The sequence below is a fragment of the Vulpes vulpes genome, chromosome 15 (assembly GCF_048418805.1).
Source record: "Vulpes vulpes isolate BD-2025 chromosome 15, VulVul3, whole genome shotgun sequence".
NCBI classification, from domain to species: domain Eukaryota; kingdom Metazoa; phylum Chordata; class Mammalia; order Carnivora; family Canidae; genus Vulpes; species Vulpes vulpes.
Genome location: NC_132794.1, coordinates 10,339,491 through 10,358,369, shown reverse-complemented (window position 1 = coordinate 10,358,369; position 18,879 = coordinate 10,339,491). Strand labels below are relative to the sequence as shown.

Sequence of the window (18,879 nt, the reverse complement as noted above, 5' to 3'; positions counted from 1 at the left end):
AGGCAAACATCAAAAATAAAATGTAAAAGTACTAGGAAAAAAACATGCTGGGCATCCGGGGTGGCTCAGCGGTTTAGCGCCTGCCTTCAGCCCAGGGCCTGATCCTGGAGACCTGGCATCGAATCCCACGTTGGGCTCCCTGCATGGAGCCTGTTTCTCCCTCTGCCTCTCTCTCTCTCGTTCTCTGTGTGTCTCTCATGAGTAAATAAATAAAAACTTAAAAAAAATAGTCTTAAAAAAAAAAAAGAAAGAAAGAAAAAGAAAAAAACATACTCCTATACATCTTGGCCCAGGAAGGGACTCTGTAGGAATGAGAAACCCAGAAGAATGAAAGGCAAAACTGCTATGTCTCTACTACAAATATAAAGAGTAAACATTTCTTTTTTTTTTAATATTTTATTTATTTATTCATGAGAGAGAGAGAGAGAGACAGGCAGAGAGAGAAGCAGGCTCCATGCAGGGAGCCCAACATGGGACTCGATCCTGGGTCTCCAGGATCAGGCCCTGGGCTGAAGGCTGTGCTAAACCGCTGAGACACCCGGGCTGCCCAAGAGTAAACATTTCTGTTAAAAACCACAGAGAGTCAAATGGCAAACTGGGGGAAATGTCTGCAATATATGTGATAAAATACCAATCCCTTTAATATACAGGAAATTCTTACAAATTCGCTAGTCCAAAAGCTTACCAGAAAAGTAGCAAAAGAGATAAACGATCAATTTACAAGAACAACAACAAAACAACCAACAAATGATCAATAAGCATAAAGATGGTCAGCCTTGATCTAAATCAAAGAAAAACAAATTCAAACAAAAAGACGCTATTTTTCACCTCTGAATGATCTTGGCCAATGATCCAAAAGGATTTATAGTCCCTTTTGTTGGCAAGAATGTGGGGAAAGAGATGCAGTGCAGGGGGTAATATATATTAGTATAAACATTTGGAGAGCAAATTGGCAGTAGCTATCAATATCACTCTGCCCTCTGATCCAGAAATTCTACTCCTAGAAATGTAACTCACATACCTATTTACACAAGTAAACAAAGAGATATGTATAAGGAATTGCTTGCCGTGTTTATAATGGGGGGAAAAACCCTAGAAAACAACATGTCTACAATAGGAATTGCTGGCTAAATGTTACCTTATTATAATGCAATGCCAGGTAGTCACCAAAAGAAATGCACAGAGATATTGGAAAGATGTCCAAAATGTTTTTAAAAAGGTGGGTGGCAAAAGAGTGTGTATAGTATGATACTGTATAAATATATTTAGTTGCATTTATCTCTTCATGTACACAACATGCATGTTTATACAGGCATAGAAATGTATGAAATTGTATACATAAAACTTAACTGAGGCTCTCTCTAAGAAATAGGTTGAGAGAAGAAGATGGGGGGCTTTTAGTAAATGCTTTTATTCATTTTTACAACCAAGTATTACATTTATTTATTTTAAAAGATTTTTTTTTTAAGATTTTATTTATTTATTCATGACAGACACAGAGAAAGAGAGAGAGGCAGACACACACAGGCAGAGGGATAAGCAGGCTCCATGCAGGGAGCCTGATGTGGGACTCGATCCCGGGTCTCCAGGTTCACGCCCCAGGCAGAAGGTGGCGCCAAACCGCTGGGCCATCAGGGCTGCCCTATTTTAAAAGATTTTATTTATGTGAAAGAGACAGCATAAGAGGGAGGCAGGGGTGTGCAGAGGGAGCCTGGCGCAGGGCTTGATCCCAGGACTCCGTGATCATGACCTGAGCTGAATGCAGATGCCCAACCAACTGAGCCACCCAGGCAGCCCTGCCCCCAATATTACTTCTAGAATAAATTACTCTTCAAATCAAACAGCAATCTAGACAAATGTAATAACCCACGGTTGGCACTCAGCAAGTGTACTTATTATGAGTTGTGCTCTTCAGAAAGTTCTCCCTAATGCCATTAAATACCACTACACCAGCACACTGTGGACCTAACACAATGGTGTGTCAACTCTTTGCTAAAGCCAACTAATAACGGCAGTGCTCTCTGGCTAGAAAGATAAGGGGTGAGTTATCCTAGACCAAAATCACAGAGATCTGGCTCTAAGACATATGAACCCAGATCCCACAGCTCTAAAGCCCAACCTTCGGTCCCCACTGGTGCTGCCCTATCATGTAATCATCTGGAATTACTGGATTTGGGGACAGAGTGGTGGGTGACATGCTGCTGCGGGGATAACATAAAGTTTTTAAAGACTGGTTCATTTAATTAAAAGCACAGCAGGCCACTGAGTACTAAGCAGACAGCATGCATTTCATTAAGGAAGGTCATCTTTCCTGGCACGGTCTAATGGAAACCAGGGCAGCCTTCAGAGATAAGATCACAAGCTGATTTTGCCCTGTTAGGGACAAGATCTGGCAAAGAAATGACCAGCCACCTTCTACCAAGGGTGCTAGAGGCTGGCTGGTGCAATAAATGGAGTTAGCAGATGACAGTAAATTTCTGAAAAGATGCGTATGTCTCCTAAAAGGCATTCTAAGAACAGTGAAAGAAAAGGGAGAGAACAAGAGAGAAAGGAAAGAAGAGATGGAGGGCAAGAGACAGGGAAAGCCTCCCCAGCAAACATGTATTTATTTTTCAACTACAGATTTTTTTTTTTAATTGTGCCAGGAAGCCTAGGATTTCTTATTAGCAGCACTAATGATCTTATGCTTTAGAGCTAATGGTTTTTATATCCATTATCTTATTTGAGATTTATTTTGATAAAGCATTTAGTTTCTTGTTTTCAGCTTTGTAGCAGAGCTCATTTCATGTTAAAACATGCCTATCTAGAGGCACCTGGGTGGCTCAGTGGTTAAGCGTCTGCTTTTGGCTCAGGTACTGATCCCGGGGTCATGGGGCTCTTCGGCCTGTTAATTTCATACACGTGCTCACATGTGTGGGCAACTCCTGGGAAGAAAAGGCTTAATATTTAATAGACTTCAAAGAGCAATACTTTCATTTTTATGTGTCTTATTTCTACTGCTGCACTTAATATTTATTAGGTGCCTACTACGTGGCAGGCACTGTCCTAGGCACAGGATAAATAGGGAGCAACACTTTAATATCTGCATTTTAATAATTTTAATGAACTTGCTAACAAGTACCAAACATTTACTTGGAGCCTGGTATTATGGTTAGCACTTTATTTTGTGAAAATTAAGAAAAGAAAAACTCACTAGGATGGGAAGCCAGAAGTGGGGGAGCTAACATCCTACCTCTTGTCAATTGCTGGGAGAGTGGTACCTTGTACAAGCATATTACTCTAACACCCCTTAGGAAGAAGAATTTTCTCCCTGCCCAGCAACAGCTCAGCCAATGAGAGACGGTCACAGCCCAGCCAATGAGAGACAATCACCACCCAGCCAATGAGAGACAGTCAGAGCCCAGCCAATGAGAGACAATCACCGCTCAGCCAATGAGAGACAATCACTGCTCAGCCAATGAGAGATGATCACAGCCCAGCCAACGAGAATCCACTACACTTGAACTCCCAGTTCAGGCCAATGGATTTTTTGTTGTTGTTTACGCATCTCTCTCAACATCCTCTCTCTTCTGGAAACGAGCATTCTTCTGTTTTGTTCTCCAGACTTGCCTGTAATGTTTCCATCACTTGCTTGCCTGGGATTGCAATTCGGTTATTCCTGACCAACCCATTTTTGCTGGTAAAAGAACTAATGGCTTCATTGTACTCTGTTTATTTTTAGTTACCTAGAGACTACTGTTTATTTTTTAAATTGAAGTACACTTGACATGTAATGCTGACAGTTTTAAGGTTAACAATCTATATGCTCTCCTCTCATCCTTATTTAGGGAAGGAAAAACTCTTCTTTTACCTTTTAAGGTTTTCCAGCTGGACTAAACATTAAGTTGACATGAGATAGATTAATAGGAGAGGGGGAAAAAACCCCCAAAACTCATGAAGTTTTATTATGTGTGCACATAGGCCACATAATGAGATTGAGACCCAAACTAATGACCAAGGCAGACTGTTTTTATACTTGTTAGACAAAGAGACAATAGATCTGTAAGGAATTGACAAGATAAATAAGATTTGACTTTAGGGGTTTCAATTAGTAAGAAACTCTAATCAGAATTTGGGCTGGGGTAGTAAGTTAGTAAAAAGTAACAGGGTTATTTATATAGCTTTCTTGGCCCTGAATTTATTTCTGGTGATAAGGCTGTCTCTTCACCTCCCGGTACAGGGAGGGTACCTTCCGCAGGGGAGGCTTATTTCCTGCTTTTAGGGGGACAGAGGAGGGTGTGAGGACTGTCCTTCCTGCACAGGTTGGCTCTTACATAACTTCTGTTTAAAATAATCAGTATGCCAAAGTGGCATATTTTGGGGGTGGCCTGCCCTTGTTCCCCATGGTCACAAACCTGTGAGTTAGGTAGGTGCTCTGATTACCCATTTTAAAAACAAAGAGACCAAAGCACAAAAAAATTACTTGCCCAAGGTCACACAGTCCATTGCTGACAGAGCTGGGATCTGAATTCAGGCTGACTTGGTTTTGGGGCTCCCCCTCCCAGCCCCAACATCTAACACCGTTCACCAGGCACGACTTGAAAGCAAGGTGGGTTATATGCCCATGAAAGAGGGTGAGCACTTAGGGGTATTATGCGCACACAGCCCTGCACATTTCCACCCTCAGCTGAGCCATACAAGTAAGATGAGTAACAAGTAGCTGGGGAAACTGTAATTAGGTGATCCTGCCAAGGTGGCCCCTGTGGTATCTCATAGAGAAAGTGAAGGAGGAAAATGAAATAAATGAACAAAAATTAAAATGGCAACCCAGGACTGAACATCATCTAATGATATATTCATTGCTGTTAAAACGGGGGCCTTGCTAAAGACTACACACATATTTTGGAATATCTCCTGCCATCAGATACCATCCCAGACACTGCCTCACAGCATCCAGGAAGAGTGAATGCACCACCCCACCCTCCTTTCCCAGATTGAAGATGAGGCTCAGAATCTCAGCCAGAGCCCTGGAGGTGGCCCGATGGTACAGCTTCATTCCAGGCTGCTAGCCCAGCACGCCAGGCTCCATTCTGTCCTCTGCAGAACCGCCCCTCCAGCAAGGGCAGGGAGTCATCCCTCAGCATGCAGCCTTCCTACCTGTCACCCCACCTCACTCACGCCATGGTCTCCGGCTTGCTTACCATGCTGAGGACCAGGTCATTTCCCCCAGCTTGCTCTGCAGAACTGAGATACTCAAAAAATGAAGGTTACGAAGTTATCTTGTTGATTAACAGTATTTCCCAATATAGGTCAAGAAGAAATACTTGACAGAACAGAGTAAATTAGGGCCAAAATGTTAGTCCCCTGCAAATTTACTGACCACTTCAAAGAAATATATAAATTCAGAACCAATTTTTAAAATGAAAGCATTCTTGGGGCACCTAGGTGGCTCAGTGGTTGAGCATCTACCTTCAGCTCAGGTCACGATCCCGGGATCTTGGGATCGAGCCTGCGTCTCCCTCTGCCTATGTCTCTGCTTCTCTCTCTGTCTCTAATGAGTAAATAAATAAAATCTTTTAAAAAAAGAAAACATTCTAGAAATATTGTGTTGGGATAAACAGAGATATTGAGTTGGAAGGCTACACCTTAGATTGAGCTATGCTAGAAAGAGAGCTACAGGTACAAACCAACCCTGATATTGCCGAACATCTGCAAGTATCTTCCAGAAATACTTCATCAACAACCTAGTGAATTTTCTCATGGGTGAAAATGCCCCTGTTTTTAGGGGATGCAAAGGAGTTTATGAGACTACTGACCCAGACCTGAGGTGGTCTCTATCACTGTCCAAGATCTGCAGCTTAGGACACAAAGGTGGACGCGTAGGCACGGCCAAAATCTGAGTTCCCAAGAATCCCCACTCCAGCCCAGAACACTTATCACCACGTAGCCTGAGCAGTAGGTAATTCTGGAACCATCCCAGGACAGGGTCTCCCATGTGAGAGTATACCTCCCACTGTGCAGGTCTGGGGACCTATCTGCTTTACTTTTAAAAGTAGTCTATGTAGGGGCGCCTGCAGTGGCTCAGTCAGTTAAGGGCCCAACTCTTGATTTTGCTCAGGTCACGATCTCAGGGTCCTGAGATCCAGCCCTGCATCGGGTCCTGCGCTGGTGTTGTCTCCCTCTCTCTCCCCTACTCTCTCTCAAAAAAATTTTTTAAGTAGTCTCAATATCTGAAGCCAGCTCAGAAAACTCCCAACATCTCTGAAATAGTGTTTGTGTCAACTGAGTTCCCTTTGTGTATCTTTATGCTAATCATTTGAGTCATAGATCTACCAAATTGCAAATCTGAGCACAGGGCAGGGGAAGTCACAAACTGGTACCAGGCATGGTTGCAGTAGGAGGACCACGGCTGTAGGTGAACACATGCCCCTGTGTTTCCTGTTCCAAAGGCGGTGATGTTGCCCAGCAGCAGGGAAGGAGCCGCTCAGGGAGGTGGCTCTCTTACAGCCTTGGTCTTCCAGGGGAAGGGGAGGTGGTGTCTTTCCACTTGAAAGTTCCAACTACTAACTTATCTTTAAATAACTTCTTTTGCAGCACAGGCGTGACTTCTTCCTGCTTGAAAATGCACTGTCTGTGTCGTTGCCTGAATTAAAGACTAAGTCAACCTCCCGCAGGGGAGGCTCCCACAGAACATACGCGAAGTTACTTCCCCCTGGTGGCCAGAGCTGGTATGATCAGCAGCGCCCGATTAGCGCTGGGGCAAAGCTCTCTCTGCCTCTCCAACCAGAGGGGGCCCCAGATGCCCATCTCTTTGTCAGCCCCCTAAGTTAAGCCTGTCCTGGCTGATGACTCTAGCTGTCCTCCTCATTATTTTTCTGCTCTGGGTTCTTTTAGGTGGAGCAGGGGTGGAAGAGGAAAGGACATTTTAAAACAGAGAATTAAATGAGCAGTATAAACACCAGTAGGCAGGGGGCAGGGAGACCTGTTCCAGTTCTCGCCAATATCCAGGGAGCACCCCTGGGGAAACATCATCCCCTCTCTGGGCCTTGATTCCTCCTTGGAGAAATGCAAGGTATGTGCCTGGGGGCCCTTCCTGCCCTGGTTCTGGGAGAGTGTCCACAGTCAGCTGCCCAGTTGCTGTGGAGCCTATGGGCTCCGTTTTGCAAAGGCAGAAGGAAGGCTTCTTCTTCTATAAAATAGGCAAATATAGTATTTATCTTAGAAGGTTGTAAGAAGGGTTAAATAATGTAAATACAATACGTGGCACAAATGGGGCCAAACAAATGGGATGCTAATCATTAATCGTATAAGTAATGACTCTACCCTTTATCATCCAAACTTAAGAGTCAGAGGGGGTACTACTACTGACTTTCCCGGGATGACAGGCATAAATCAGACATGTAAATGGGACATATTGTCACCTTATTCATAAGTAATAACCATCAGAGGATTTGAAAAAGTCCCCAGTAAATAAGAGGCTTAAAAAATTTTCATATACATGTTCTGGCTTTGTGAGGCTGTGTTTGGCAAACCCTCAAATGTTAACTGGACAAAATCGATGCTGGAGTCAGTGAGACGCTCTGGCTACAAACTAGCAGACAGGCCTCCTGCTGACCAGGGCAGGACAGGAGGCAGGAGTATGGGCGTGAAGGAACCAGAATCTATCACCCCCAAACATCCCCTTTGACATAAAGGTTATTTTGAGCTGAAGGCAATTAAGGGCACAGGCAGGAATAAATGATCTTCTCCCCCTTTTTCTGCCTAAAGGCAGGACATAAATTCTCCTTCTGCTGGAGAGGACTCCAGACCCTGATCAGCCCAGAGAAGGCACCAGAGGAGTCTGCAAACAACCTTACCCTGTTAGCTTCCTCCCACATAGTTACCTTTCCTGTAGTTTGCTGCCCTGGGAAGCCTGAGATGGCTTTTCTCTGCCCTGTCATTCCTCTGCTGGTCTTTGTTCAAGAGGACTTACAAGCCCAGTTACATTTCGCTGAGGTTTCTCCCTTGTGACGTGCACTGCACACATAACTGTCTTCCTCTTGGTCACCTGTCTTTTTGTCAGAGAGTCACAGCTGAAAACCTAGGATGGGTTGAGGTCAAGCTCTGTCTTCTTTACAGGTGGAAGGCTGGAAAGCTGGGTAGAAGAGAACTGGATTCACACTAGAGAAATTCTCTTCTTGGGCAACTTGCTACTTGGAAAAGTCTGATTTGCCACGTGGGGGTGCCCAGGAGCCTGGGGCAAATAGGCTGGGCTCTACTGACTGAACGGTGCAGAGCCAAACAGTGGTGAGAGCCAGAGATGACCTTACAGAGATTATTCAATTCACCTGCTCACTTTAGAGACGAAGCAACTGACATTTGGCTGAATAACTGGCCCAAGGACGTGTTTTTGTTTTGTTTTGTTTTGTTTTTAGTCCTAAGCACTATGGTTATATTTACCATAACACACAGAATTTAAAATTTTAATTTCGTGTCTTTGCTGCTAGCCTGTGAGCCCCGTGAAGGAAGGGATGGTGTGTGTCACTCATTGTGCGTCCCCTCAGGCTGACTTCACTGTGGCTGTGGGGTAGGGTGGTTACTGTCTTCATTCTGCAGCTGAGGACGCCAGGCCTAGGGAGGGGGACAGACTCACCTGGGATCCCGTGGCTGGTCCCGCAACCAGCACAGTGCTCAGAACAGGCACTCAGTAAATATTTGTTGAATGAATGAATGAATGACCAAGTGAGTGAGTGAGTGAGTGAGTGAAGCGATGGAGCCAGGATTCCAATCCAGGGCTCCCTGGCTCCAGTGCCCAGGCCTGCCTTCTGCTTGAGCACAAGAATATCACTAGGGCTGTCACTGATGTACCGCAGGCACTCAGACACATCCGTTAAGTACAAATAAATGGCTGAAAGAAGAATAGAGCTGTAACTCATCTGAACCTCAGTTTCCTGTAGATAAAAATACTTTCTTCATAGAGCTGCCCTGGGGTTTCAATAAGATGTGAAAGATATGAAAAATTCATGTGCATTGCTGCACCGCACACTGCAAGATGATTCCAGCATAGGCTCTGAAGTTGGCTAAAATGAAATCACGGGACCTGCACGCTTCCTGGCTCTGTGACTGGGACAGGCAGCTTGGCCTCTGCTGGCCCGTTTCCACATCTGTGGAATGGGGATGGTAACAGCACCTACTGCATACAGTTCTCGTAAGAAGATGAAAAGCAACAGATTACACATAAGGAGGCACTTCACGTTAATGAATGGGAACTACTTTATTATCTTCGAAAAAAAGAAAGTTTTACAAGAGGTATTAAGGTGGGAAGGAAAACAAGCTACTGTTGTGTTGAGTGAAAACAAAAAAAACCCAGACTTGGCTCTCTGAATGAAGTCACATTTTCGCCTCTTCAATCTGAATTCAGGCCAGCCTCAAATACTTGCTCTCTGGTGTTGATTAGGACCTCACATGGGAGTTGCATACTGCACCTGCTGAAATTAGTACCGAAAGGAAAAATACGGACTCTTCCCGATGTAAATGGATCTAGCTTCCCAAGCTCTTCTTTCAGAAACACGGTGGCTAACAGCTTTTGATACGTTAGAAACTCAATAACCTAGCTATAATCCTATCAATGAAGCATTTGATGTTCAGTGGTGCAGTCTCAAACTGCGGAGAATAGAACTTCTCTTTTCTAGGGTTGAAGCTAAAAAAAAGTCAGGTTAGAAAATACCGTAATGAACACTTCTGAATGCTAGCTGCCCCAAGAAGTCAAAAAGTTTATAAGAAAAAAAGGGAACTAATAGCTTGTGTGGCAGGCAGCCTAAGATGGCCCCAGTGACCATCTCCCTGGAGTCCCTGCCCTGGTGCACGCCCCCTGTCCCTTGCGGTGGTCAGCCTTACTGCCTCAATTCTCATGATCAGACCAAAACAAATGTGGTGGATTTCACTCTCAGATCAGGGTACCAAAAGACTCTGAATCCCATGCCTCTCACATGTCCTTCTTCACTTGCTCTGACGGAAGCTAGCTGCCAGGTCAGGAGCTGCCCTACAGAGAGGTCCATGTGGCAAGGAAACAAGGGAAGTCTCTAGCCAGTGGCCACCACGGAAGGGAGGTCCTCAGCCCAACAACCCCCCCAGAAATGCAGTCCTGCTGCCGGCCACGCGAGTGAGCCTGGAAGCACACACTCCACCAGTGCAGCCTTCAGATGAGGCTGCAGCTGATACTTCACTGCAGACTAAGAGAGGGGGAGAGAGAGAGGGAGGCAGGCCAGGCTAAGCCATCCCTGGATTCCTGATCCTTGGATGTTGTGAGATAATAAAATTTACTATTTTCAACTGCTAAGTTTTGGTCAGTCTGGCGCATAGCAGTAGATAAAAAACACATCAGCGGACGTTGCATGACAGTGAGAAGCTCTTTATGTGCATCGTAACATGTACCTGCTATATTATCACCCCCACTTTGCAGGTAGGGAAACTAAGGCACGAAGGGGCAGGTGGAGCGACAGAGCTTCTTCAGACTCACGTGTGTAAGCGTGTAGGGCAGATATGCTGAAGATCCATACCTTAGCTATCAGACAGCACTGCCCCTTCACATACACACTTGGGTGGGGAACGCGAGCATATCAACCCAATTAAATCTTTGGATGCTGGGGATCCCTGGGTGGCTCAGCCGTTTAGCGCCTTCTTTCGGCCCAGGGCGTGATTCTGGAGACCCGGGATCGAGGCCCGCATCGGGATCCCTGCATGGAGCCTGCTTCTCCCTCTGCCTGTGTCTCTGCCTCTCTCCGTGTGTCTCTAATGAATAAGTAAATAAAATCTTAAAAAAAAAAAATCTTTGGATGTTAAAAATCAATAAATTAATTAAAACACTCTATGCCAACTAAATCAAATCCAGCAAATGATTGGTACAGTGACTGACATGTACACGTGAAGGCAACCCTTTTCCCAACATCAAACTTTCGAGTTGAGGGACTTAATATGTTCCTACTGGTTATGTTTTGAAAGTGTATCTGTTTTGCCCAACGAGGGCAGGAGAGCTATTTTTACTTCCCATTGCCGAGGTAGAGCCTGTCAATGCTCAGAGAACACAATACCGTCATTTACTGTCAGCATCTCCACAGTTTGGGTGGTGATTAGTACTTACAAAAGGAAAAAAAATACCTCTCTCACCACTGAATTGTATTTCAAATGACTGGCGCTCCTAACAATGGTGCATAGAAGATGCGTAGGAGGGGGTCTGAGGCCCTCACCCTCCACACACGCAGGTGTGTGCTCGGCCCTGCTGTGTGTGCCAGCCGGCTAAGACTGACCAGGCGTGATGCAGTCACACACCAGGGAAACAGGCCCCCTCCAATGACACAGATGCAAGGAGTGCATTCTACCGTTTGATTACAATTTTTTAAAAGGAGGAAGAGGGCATTTGGGTGGCTCAGCTGGTGAAGCATCTGCCTTCAGCTCAGGTCGTGATCCCAGGGTCCTGAGATCGAGCCCCGCATTGGGGTCTGCTCAGCAAGGAATCTGCTTCTCCCTCTGCCCCTGCTTGCGTTCTCTTTTCTCTCCCTCGCTCGCTCTCTCTCTTTGTCAAATAAATAAAATCTTAAAAAAAAAAAAAAAAGGAAAGAGAGGATACAGCTTAAAATATAAACACAGGAATTGGAATCTAGCAGCCTCTGCGTTAGCTATTCTGTTCTATCACAAAGCCGATTTGTCTTTTGTTCCCTTATGTAATGTCTTGGGGCTCGGAACGCTGTAGTTACGGGCAATGACATTTGAAGCTACTGCTGCCGAGGAAAAATGCTTTGAGCGATGTGTGGTGGTGGCGGATTGAGCTGAAAGGCAACCACACACTTGCTCGCAGTGATGGGCAGGGATCAAAGGAACTTCACGGATATAAAAAAATCATTTGATTTATATAAGAATCAGAAATTCTAAAATTGGGGAAATAGTGAATAAAATTCTGAAATAAACTTTGCACATACATAACACCTAGGTTTTGGTTTTGTCTTTGAACATGGGACATTCTGCACGCTTCCAAATAAATTAAACCAGATCGTATTGGCTTACTGTCCTTCTGCTCTCCAGGGGGCTTCAGGGGGCAATTTTAGGCATAGTTTAAGTTTGAGGAACCAAGTGCCTGCGACACTAGGGTGAAAGGTGAAAACGGCCCGCAAGCGCCTGGAGTTTACACGGCAGTGGAACCCGAGCGCTACTGTCCTGCTGGGATGTCACATTTTCCAGCACGCTGCCACAGGAGGACTTGGCAGGCACAAACACCACCACGTACCTTGTGAGCAGCAGCTACGCATACCAGCCATGCTACCCTGGACCTCAACAACATCTCAGTCAACAACGACTATTGCACGGTGTCTTATCTGCCAAAACACCAGTTTGGGGAGCACAAGTCCAGGATCTGCCGCTTGGCAGCAGCAGAAGGGGATGCACCCGAAGGCCACGGGAGGCAATCCCGTGTTCAAGTACATGCTCTTATCTCACAGGTCACCTCCCAAAGGCTTGGGCTCCAGGGCTGACAGCCAATCATCCAGCTTTCCAGCTACAAGGTCAAACACCACTCAGAGAAGGGAGGCGCCAGACCAAGGGCCTGACTCCTATTTTAGACTCAAGGAAATCAAGGCACAGATGTGGCTCAAAATGGAACCCAAAGGGGAGGCCTGGGTGACTCGGCAGTTGAGCGTCTGCCTTTGGCTCATGAGGGTCCTGATCCTGGGATCTGGGATTGAGTCGTGCATTGGGCTCCTTTTGGGGAGCCTGCTTCTCCCTCTGCCTGTGTCTCTGCCTCTCTCTGTGTCTCTGCCTCTCTCTGTGTCTCTCATGAATAAATAAAATCTTTAAAAAAAAATGGAACCCAATGGTCAATTATTCAATGATATTTTCATGGCACAACAACGCCTCTGGTCAAGCAAAACCCCTTCTAGGTAGGACAATGGTCTTCAACCTTGCCTCGCAATGAGGGGGACTTTTTGCCTAAAAAAGGTGGTTCCCAGTGGTTTCCAGCCCAAGACTGGAGTTGGTCAGGGTGGCCCCCAGCCTGGCTCATTTTTCTTCTTTTCTTTTCTTTTTTTTCTTTTCTTCCTTTCTTTTCTTTCTTTTTCTTTTTCTTTTTCTTTCTTCTTTTTCTTTCTCTTTCTCTCTCTCTCTCTCTCTCTCTCTCTCTCTCTCTCTCTCTCCTCCCTCCCTCCCTTCCTTCCTTCCTTCCTTCCTTCCTACCCCTGGCTGATTTTTAAATGTCTCCAGGGACTCTCCTGTGCAGCTAAAGTACAATCTGCTTGGGGTCTTCCCTCACATAAAGAATTTAAGGCCACCACTCAAGCTCCTTTTATGGCTCTCCAAGTATTTCCCGTTCTTCAAAGAAAGCCATGTCAGTATCACAAATCTTAAGTGGGCATTTGTTTTAAAGGAGGGGAGTTTATTCACTAGAGAAGAGTAAATTCTCTTATGATTAATATTTTCTGACTTAGCCTTCAGGCAAAGCTCGATCAATCAAACATGCATTCATGTTTCAGGCAACAAGAAAAATGGTATTCATTTCTGTTACCATATGGAACTACACTCGCTGCCCGGAAACTCACCGATTATTATCTGAGAACTCCTAAGTTTCTGGTGAGCTTGATGAGGACTGAATAAATGGGTCTTATTCGAGGAAACCAACGGACCAGCACCAACAAGCCAAAGCACCTGCAATTCTTGGTTCAAATCACTGCTGTGCTTTCTTAGTGGAAAAAAAAAAAAAAGGTTTGCAAAAAGAGAACAGTAATGGGAATGGGATATGGTAGGTTAATATTTGTACAAGAGAGGATAATCTTTTTTTTTTAAGAGAGGAGAAAGAGGGGCAGAGGGAGAAGGAGAGAATCTGAGAACCTTAAATAGGCTCCATACCCTGAACAGAGCCCAACACAGGGCCTGATCTCATGACCCTGAAGTCATGATGAGCCGAAATCAAGAGTTAGATGCTTCACGGACTGAGCCACCCAGGTGCCCTGAAAACAATCTTTTAATAAAAATTTCCACTCATTCGTAATGGCGTGAATCTCTCTAGTATTATTACTTGAAATTAATGATGATACAATTTCAGTTGTTTCTTAGATAAGCATTTAATAAACACATTTATTATAAATTATTTACAGCACTGATGATGAACCGGCTAACAAAAACAAACTATCAGACCTAACTGTTTATGGTCAGAAATTCCCAAGTGCTCTGGTGGTTCAGATGGATTTCTCACTATCAAGACTATGGTTAGAGAATAATATGAACATAGGTAAAGGAGTCTGGCCCGGTCTTTTTCCTTCACACCGTCTACCATGTATGGATGTTTGTATTCCCCCTAAATTCTTACATTGACATCCTAACCCCTGGAGGTGATGGTATGAGGAGGGGAGGCCTGTAGGGGGGTGTTAGGTCATGAGGTGAGGCCAGGGGATGGGACCAGGGCTTATGAGAAAGTCCTGCACCCCCAGTTCCCTCATCCCTCTACCACAGAAGGGCAGTGAGAGGTCTGCAACCCAGAAGAGGACAGGCTGGCCTCCAGAACAGTGAGAAATAAATGTCTGCTGCTTATAAGCCACCCAGTCTGTGGTGTCTCTTTCTAGCAGCCCTAACAGACTAACCACCACTCATCCAGCTGACCCTCCAAGAGACTGGTTTCCAGGGGACAGCCAGATCCCCAGCACAGGGACTTGTCAGCAACGCAGTGATGGATGGATCTGCCCACTTGGGGGTCAGACAATACCGACCTGACCTGATGTAGAAGGACATTTTCATTACACCACCCAAGCTGTGATCACGCGGGCTTCCGGGCTTCCGGGAGAACGGCCTTTAAAATAATAAGGCCGCCAGAAGCCACTCCTTCCACCTAGAGGGATGGTTTTAACGGAATGAGAAATTCTTTTTACTGGAAGGCTCACCAAAGGCCCCCCACAGTGATTTTTGCTCTCACTGCCTAGTTTTGCAGTTATTTGCCTTCAGGGCCTGGGACTCCCTTAGCCCAGTGAATTTTGTGTCTGCACCAATAGTTTGACATCTTACAGGAGCCTATGGATGTGCAACCAACACTGCACAAAGCTTCCCGCCCCCCCATTCTGAAGTTCTTGACCCTCGAAAGGAGAAGACGGGCTCAAGCAGAGGCTCTGTTCTTTGCTCCAACACCTCCTCCCAAATCCAAACACCTTCATAGCTCCCACAGACAAGGAAAGGCAATAGCTGCCAAGGGGTCTCCTGGCTTCCTCTCTTGACCACCCATCCTCCTTCCCCAAGAGACATTCTCCACTCAGCCTCTGCTGTTAAGAGTAACATCCAGGGCAGCCGGGGTGGCTCAGTGGTTTAGCGCCACCTTTGGCCCAGGGTGTGATCCTGGAGACCTGGGATCGGGGGCCCCCCCTTGGGCTCCCTGCATGGAGCCTGCTTCTCCCTCTGCCTGTATCTCTGCCTCTCTCTCTCTCTGTGCCTCTCATAAATAAATAAATATATTTATGAATGAATAAATAAATTCAATCTTTAAAAAAAAAAAAAACAAGTAACATCTGAACCCCTCCCATAGCTGCCAAGCCCTGCCCCCGCCCCCCCCCTCCATGGAACCATTCCTAGGCTCTGGCCACCTTCAGCCACCCCCTACTCTCACTCGGCCACAATGGTCCCTTCATGTCCTCTGGATACGGTTAGTTCACCAGGGCCCTGGAACTTCTGTATCTGCTCTTCCCTTTGCCTGGACGCTGGCCATGCAAAATCTACACAAGGAGCTTCTTCCTGCCAGCATGTCCAAGCTGTGCGGAGAGATCTTCTGGGGCCATTCCATCTAAAGTGGCCCCACACTGACCCCTCTCTGCATGTCCTCTTTGCCTGCACTGTCCCTGGGGCCTTGCTCTGCCATCCCTACCCTGCTTTGGGCTCTGGAAGGCTGACCCCACCTATGGACCCTATTGCTGGGGCTCCCTGGCCTTCTGGCTGCCAGCTGGGTTCCACCAAAGAGATCAGAAAGCCAGGGCAAGTGTGGGTATTCCCTCCTTGCCACTCTGCTTTAGCATCTCAATCCCACCCCCTGACACCTGCAGCTCCTGCCAGGCAGCCGCTCTCCTAGGGCTGTGGCAGCTACTTCTACCCCTCAACCCAACACCCCTGGTGGACTCCCCCCATCCTGCCCCGATTAACCTGTTCTTTACTAACTTGAACCACCGCAGTGGACCTATTAGGACTGATATGACTCCGCCCTTGTCCCCTCCTTGGTCATTCCCTAGCATATTATCCTATTTTACTCTCTCAGCTGTACTTGCCACTCTCTGAAATTACCTGATTCACTTACTTTTCTCAATTATCTGACCCCTCCTCACTCACTAGAGCATAAGAAGGAAGCTCATCGTGTTTAACACTCTACCCAGCGGGCTTACACCACTGCCGAGAACATAGTAAGCGTTCAATAAATAGCAAAAGAATAAATAAAGGTCTGGATGCTAGCCCACAGTCTCCGCTCAAAATACCACCTTGTTAGCAAGCGTTTCCCTGATCATCTTATATAAAACATCATCCTCCCTTCCTTCCCAGATCTCCACTCCTTCCTCCCTATCTTCTCCCCCCTCTTTTTTTTTTTAAAGATTGAATTTATTTATTCATTCATGAGAGACACACACAGAGAGAGAGAGAGAGAGAGGCAGAGGCACAGGCAGAGGGAGAAGCAGGGAACCCGACGTGGGACTCGATCTCCGGTCTCCGGTCTCTAGGATCACACCCTGAGCCAAAGGCAGGCGCTAAACCGCTGAGCCACCCGGGGCTGCCCTATCTTCTCCCTTTTACTTTTTTCCTATAGTACTCTCACCTCCTGACACATGTCATATTTGTTTACAGTCTGTTGCCCCCAACAAAAAGGTGAGCCCCAAAGACAAGGTTGCCATTCCATTCACTGCTCTCCCCCTCAGAGCCTAGAACAGTGCCTGGCCCAAGAGGAGTCTCCAACACTTGTTAAAATGAATAGCCTGCAAAGTGGACAAAATTTCATGCAATTTCAGGAATGTCCCCAACACTTATTGGGAAGACTGTAAAACTATGAAAATGCTACACACCCAAGTGAATAGGCACAGTCTTACATGACCTGACCCTGCTCCATCAGAAAGACAGCCTGGGACCCCTGGGAAAGAGACTTGATAACGCTGGCTAGACCTTGCTCTCAAGAAGAGAAAAGGTCTTAGAATAACATGAGTGGGACCCTGTATTTATTACGACGACTGTTGCTTTAGGAAGCATGCACAGGAGCTTACCTAAGCACACGGCCACTCTAAATCCTTCCTGAAAGTGGATGGGCACCTAAATCACATATAAATGGGACGCGAGCACGCATTCTCTGTCCTACAGTGGTGTTCCTCTTGGCAGCGGCGTTCAACTACAAGTTCATTGACAGTATACGCAGACCCAGAGCCAAGCATGGAAAGCATCACTTTTTTTTTTTTTTTTTTTTTTTGACAGCTGCTCTCCTCCTGAGGCATATCTCTCAAAGACAGGCTTTATTCTGCAATGCCTAGGTTGTCCAAATTCTATTGTGCACGCTAATTGCAGATCTGAAATAAATTCCTCCTCCCCGCCACGCCACCACCATTGATTACTCATACCTGCCCCCTCACCCTCCTAAGTTTCTAAACTGGGTAGCTATTAAAAATAATAATAATAATAATAATAATAATAATAATAATAATAATAATAAAAATGAGCTCATGTGCTGAGTGTCCCGATGGTGGCATGTCACCCCTTCACGTAGCAAGATTCCTGACTATTGTAAAGGCCTAGAGAATGGGTCCCTTCCCCCTCCCCAACACTGTTCCACCAAAACTGGCCAGCCACAGGATAATGAGCAACCACAGATCCTCACCCAAACATTGGCTTTTCTTCCAAGAGTGCAGATTGAGAATGCAGAGACGTTGTCCTATTTATGAACAGTGAGTCACGTCGCCGCTCCACGTCTGTTCCCTGCTCCCGATGAATGAGCGGAGCCCCCTTCCCCAAGCCAGTTAATAAGCGCAGAGCGACGGTGCAAACGTGCCCCGGGGGCGGCAGCGCGCGCTCCCGGCCCCCCCCCCCCCGCCCCGGGGCCGGTTCACGCCCCCCCCCACCCCGGGACCCCGCGTCTCCCGGAGGCGAGGACCAGCCGCGGCGCCCGGAGCCCCGCCTCGGGGTGCGCGCGCGGCCCGGCAGGTGCTCGGGGACCCGGGAGCCCCGGGGAGCGCGCCCCCGCCCCCGCCCCCGCCCCCGCCCCCGCCCGGCCCGGAGCGGACCCGCGCTGCACCCGCTGCCCCGGCCCCGGCTGCACAGGCTGCCCGCGCCGCCGCCTCCGGGCAACAAGTGTCCGCCCTCCGCCCTCCGCCCTCCGCCCGACGGCCCGGCCCTCACCCGGCACAGCCCGTCCACGAACACGCGCGGGTCCAGGTGGCAGGCGATGGTGGCGCTCGGCAGGTCCTGCAGGTCCACCTCCTCCATCTCGCAGTCGATGAAGCTCCAGTCGCCGCCGCCCTCGTCGGCCTCGGCCGCCCCCGAGAACGGCGCGAAGGGCCGCAGCGTCCCCCCGGGCTGCGCTCGCGCCTCGGCCGCCTCGGCCGCCGCCCGGAGCCGGGGCCCGGCCACGGCGTCCTCCATCCCCGCGCCCCAGCCCGCGCGCCCCCGTGCGCCCCCGTCGGCCGAGCCGGGCTCGCGCGCGCGCCCCCCGCGCTCCCCCGCCCGCCGACTCGGCGGTTAACCCCCTCCGGCTCCCGTCGCTGCCGGCGGCGCTCACCGGGGCTCCCCCGCCCCGCTCCCGACGCGGCCTCCGCGCGCAGGCCCCGCCCAGCCCCGGGGGCGGAGCTCGGGGGGGCTTAGCGGCGGGCCCTTTAAGGCCGCCCCGCCCCGCGGTCGACGGTGCCCCGCCCTTCCAGGAGAGGAAGCCAATAAGGGAAC

At 47.7% G+C, this 18,879-nt stretch overlaps 1 protein-coding gene across 2 annotated transcripts in view; it reads right to left on the bottom strand.

Moving 5' to 3' along the window:
• Positions 1–18,640, bottom strand: part of RCAN1 (regulator of calcineurin 1) — a 94,725-nt gene extending 76,085 nt beyond the window's left edge. The window contains exon 1 of one of the 2 annotated variants that reach the window (XM_025986476.2): positions 18,340–18,640. In XM_025986476.2, the coding sequence (XP_025842261.2) occupies positions 18,340–18,582 (243 nt within the window). In that variant the 5' untranslated portion in view covers positions 18,583–18,640. Of the gene's footprint in view, positions 1–17,821; positions 18,033–18,339 lie in introns of those variants that run through there. The other variant, XM_025986478.2, reaches the window with a different exon arrangement.
• Between the last annotated feature and the right edge of the window lie 239 nt (positions 18,641–18,879).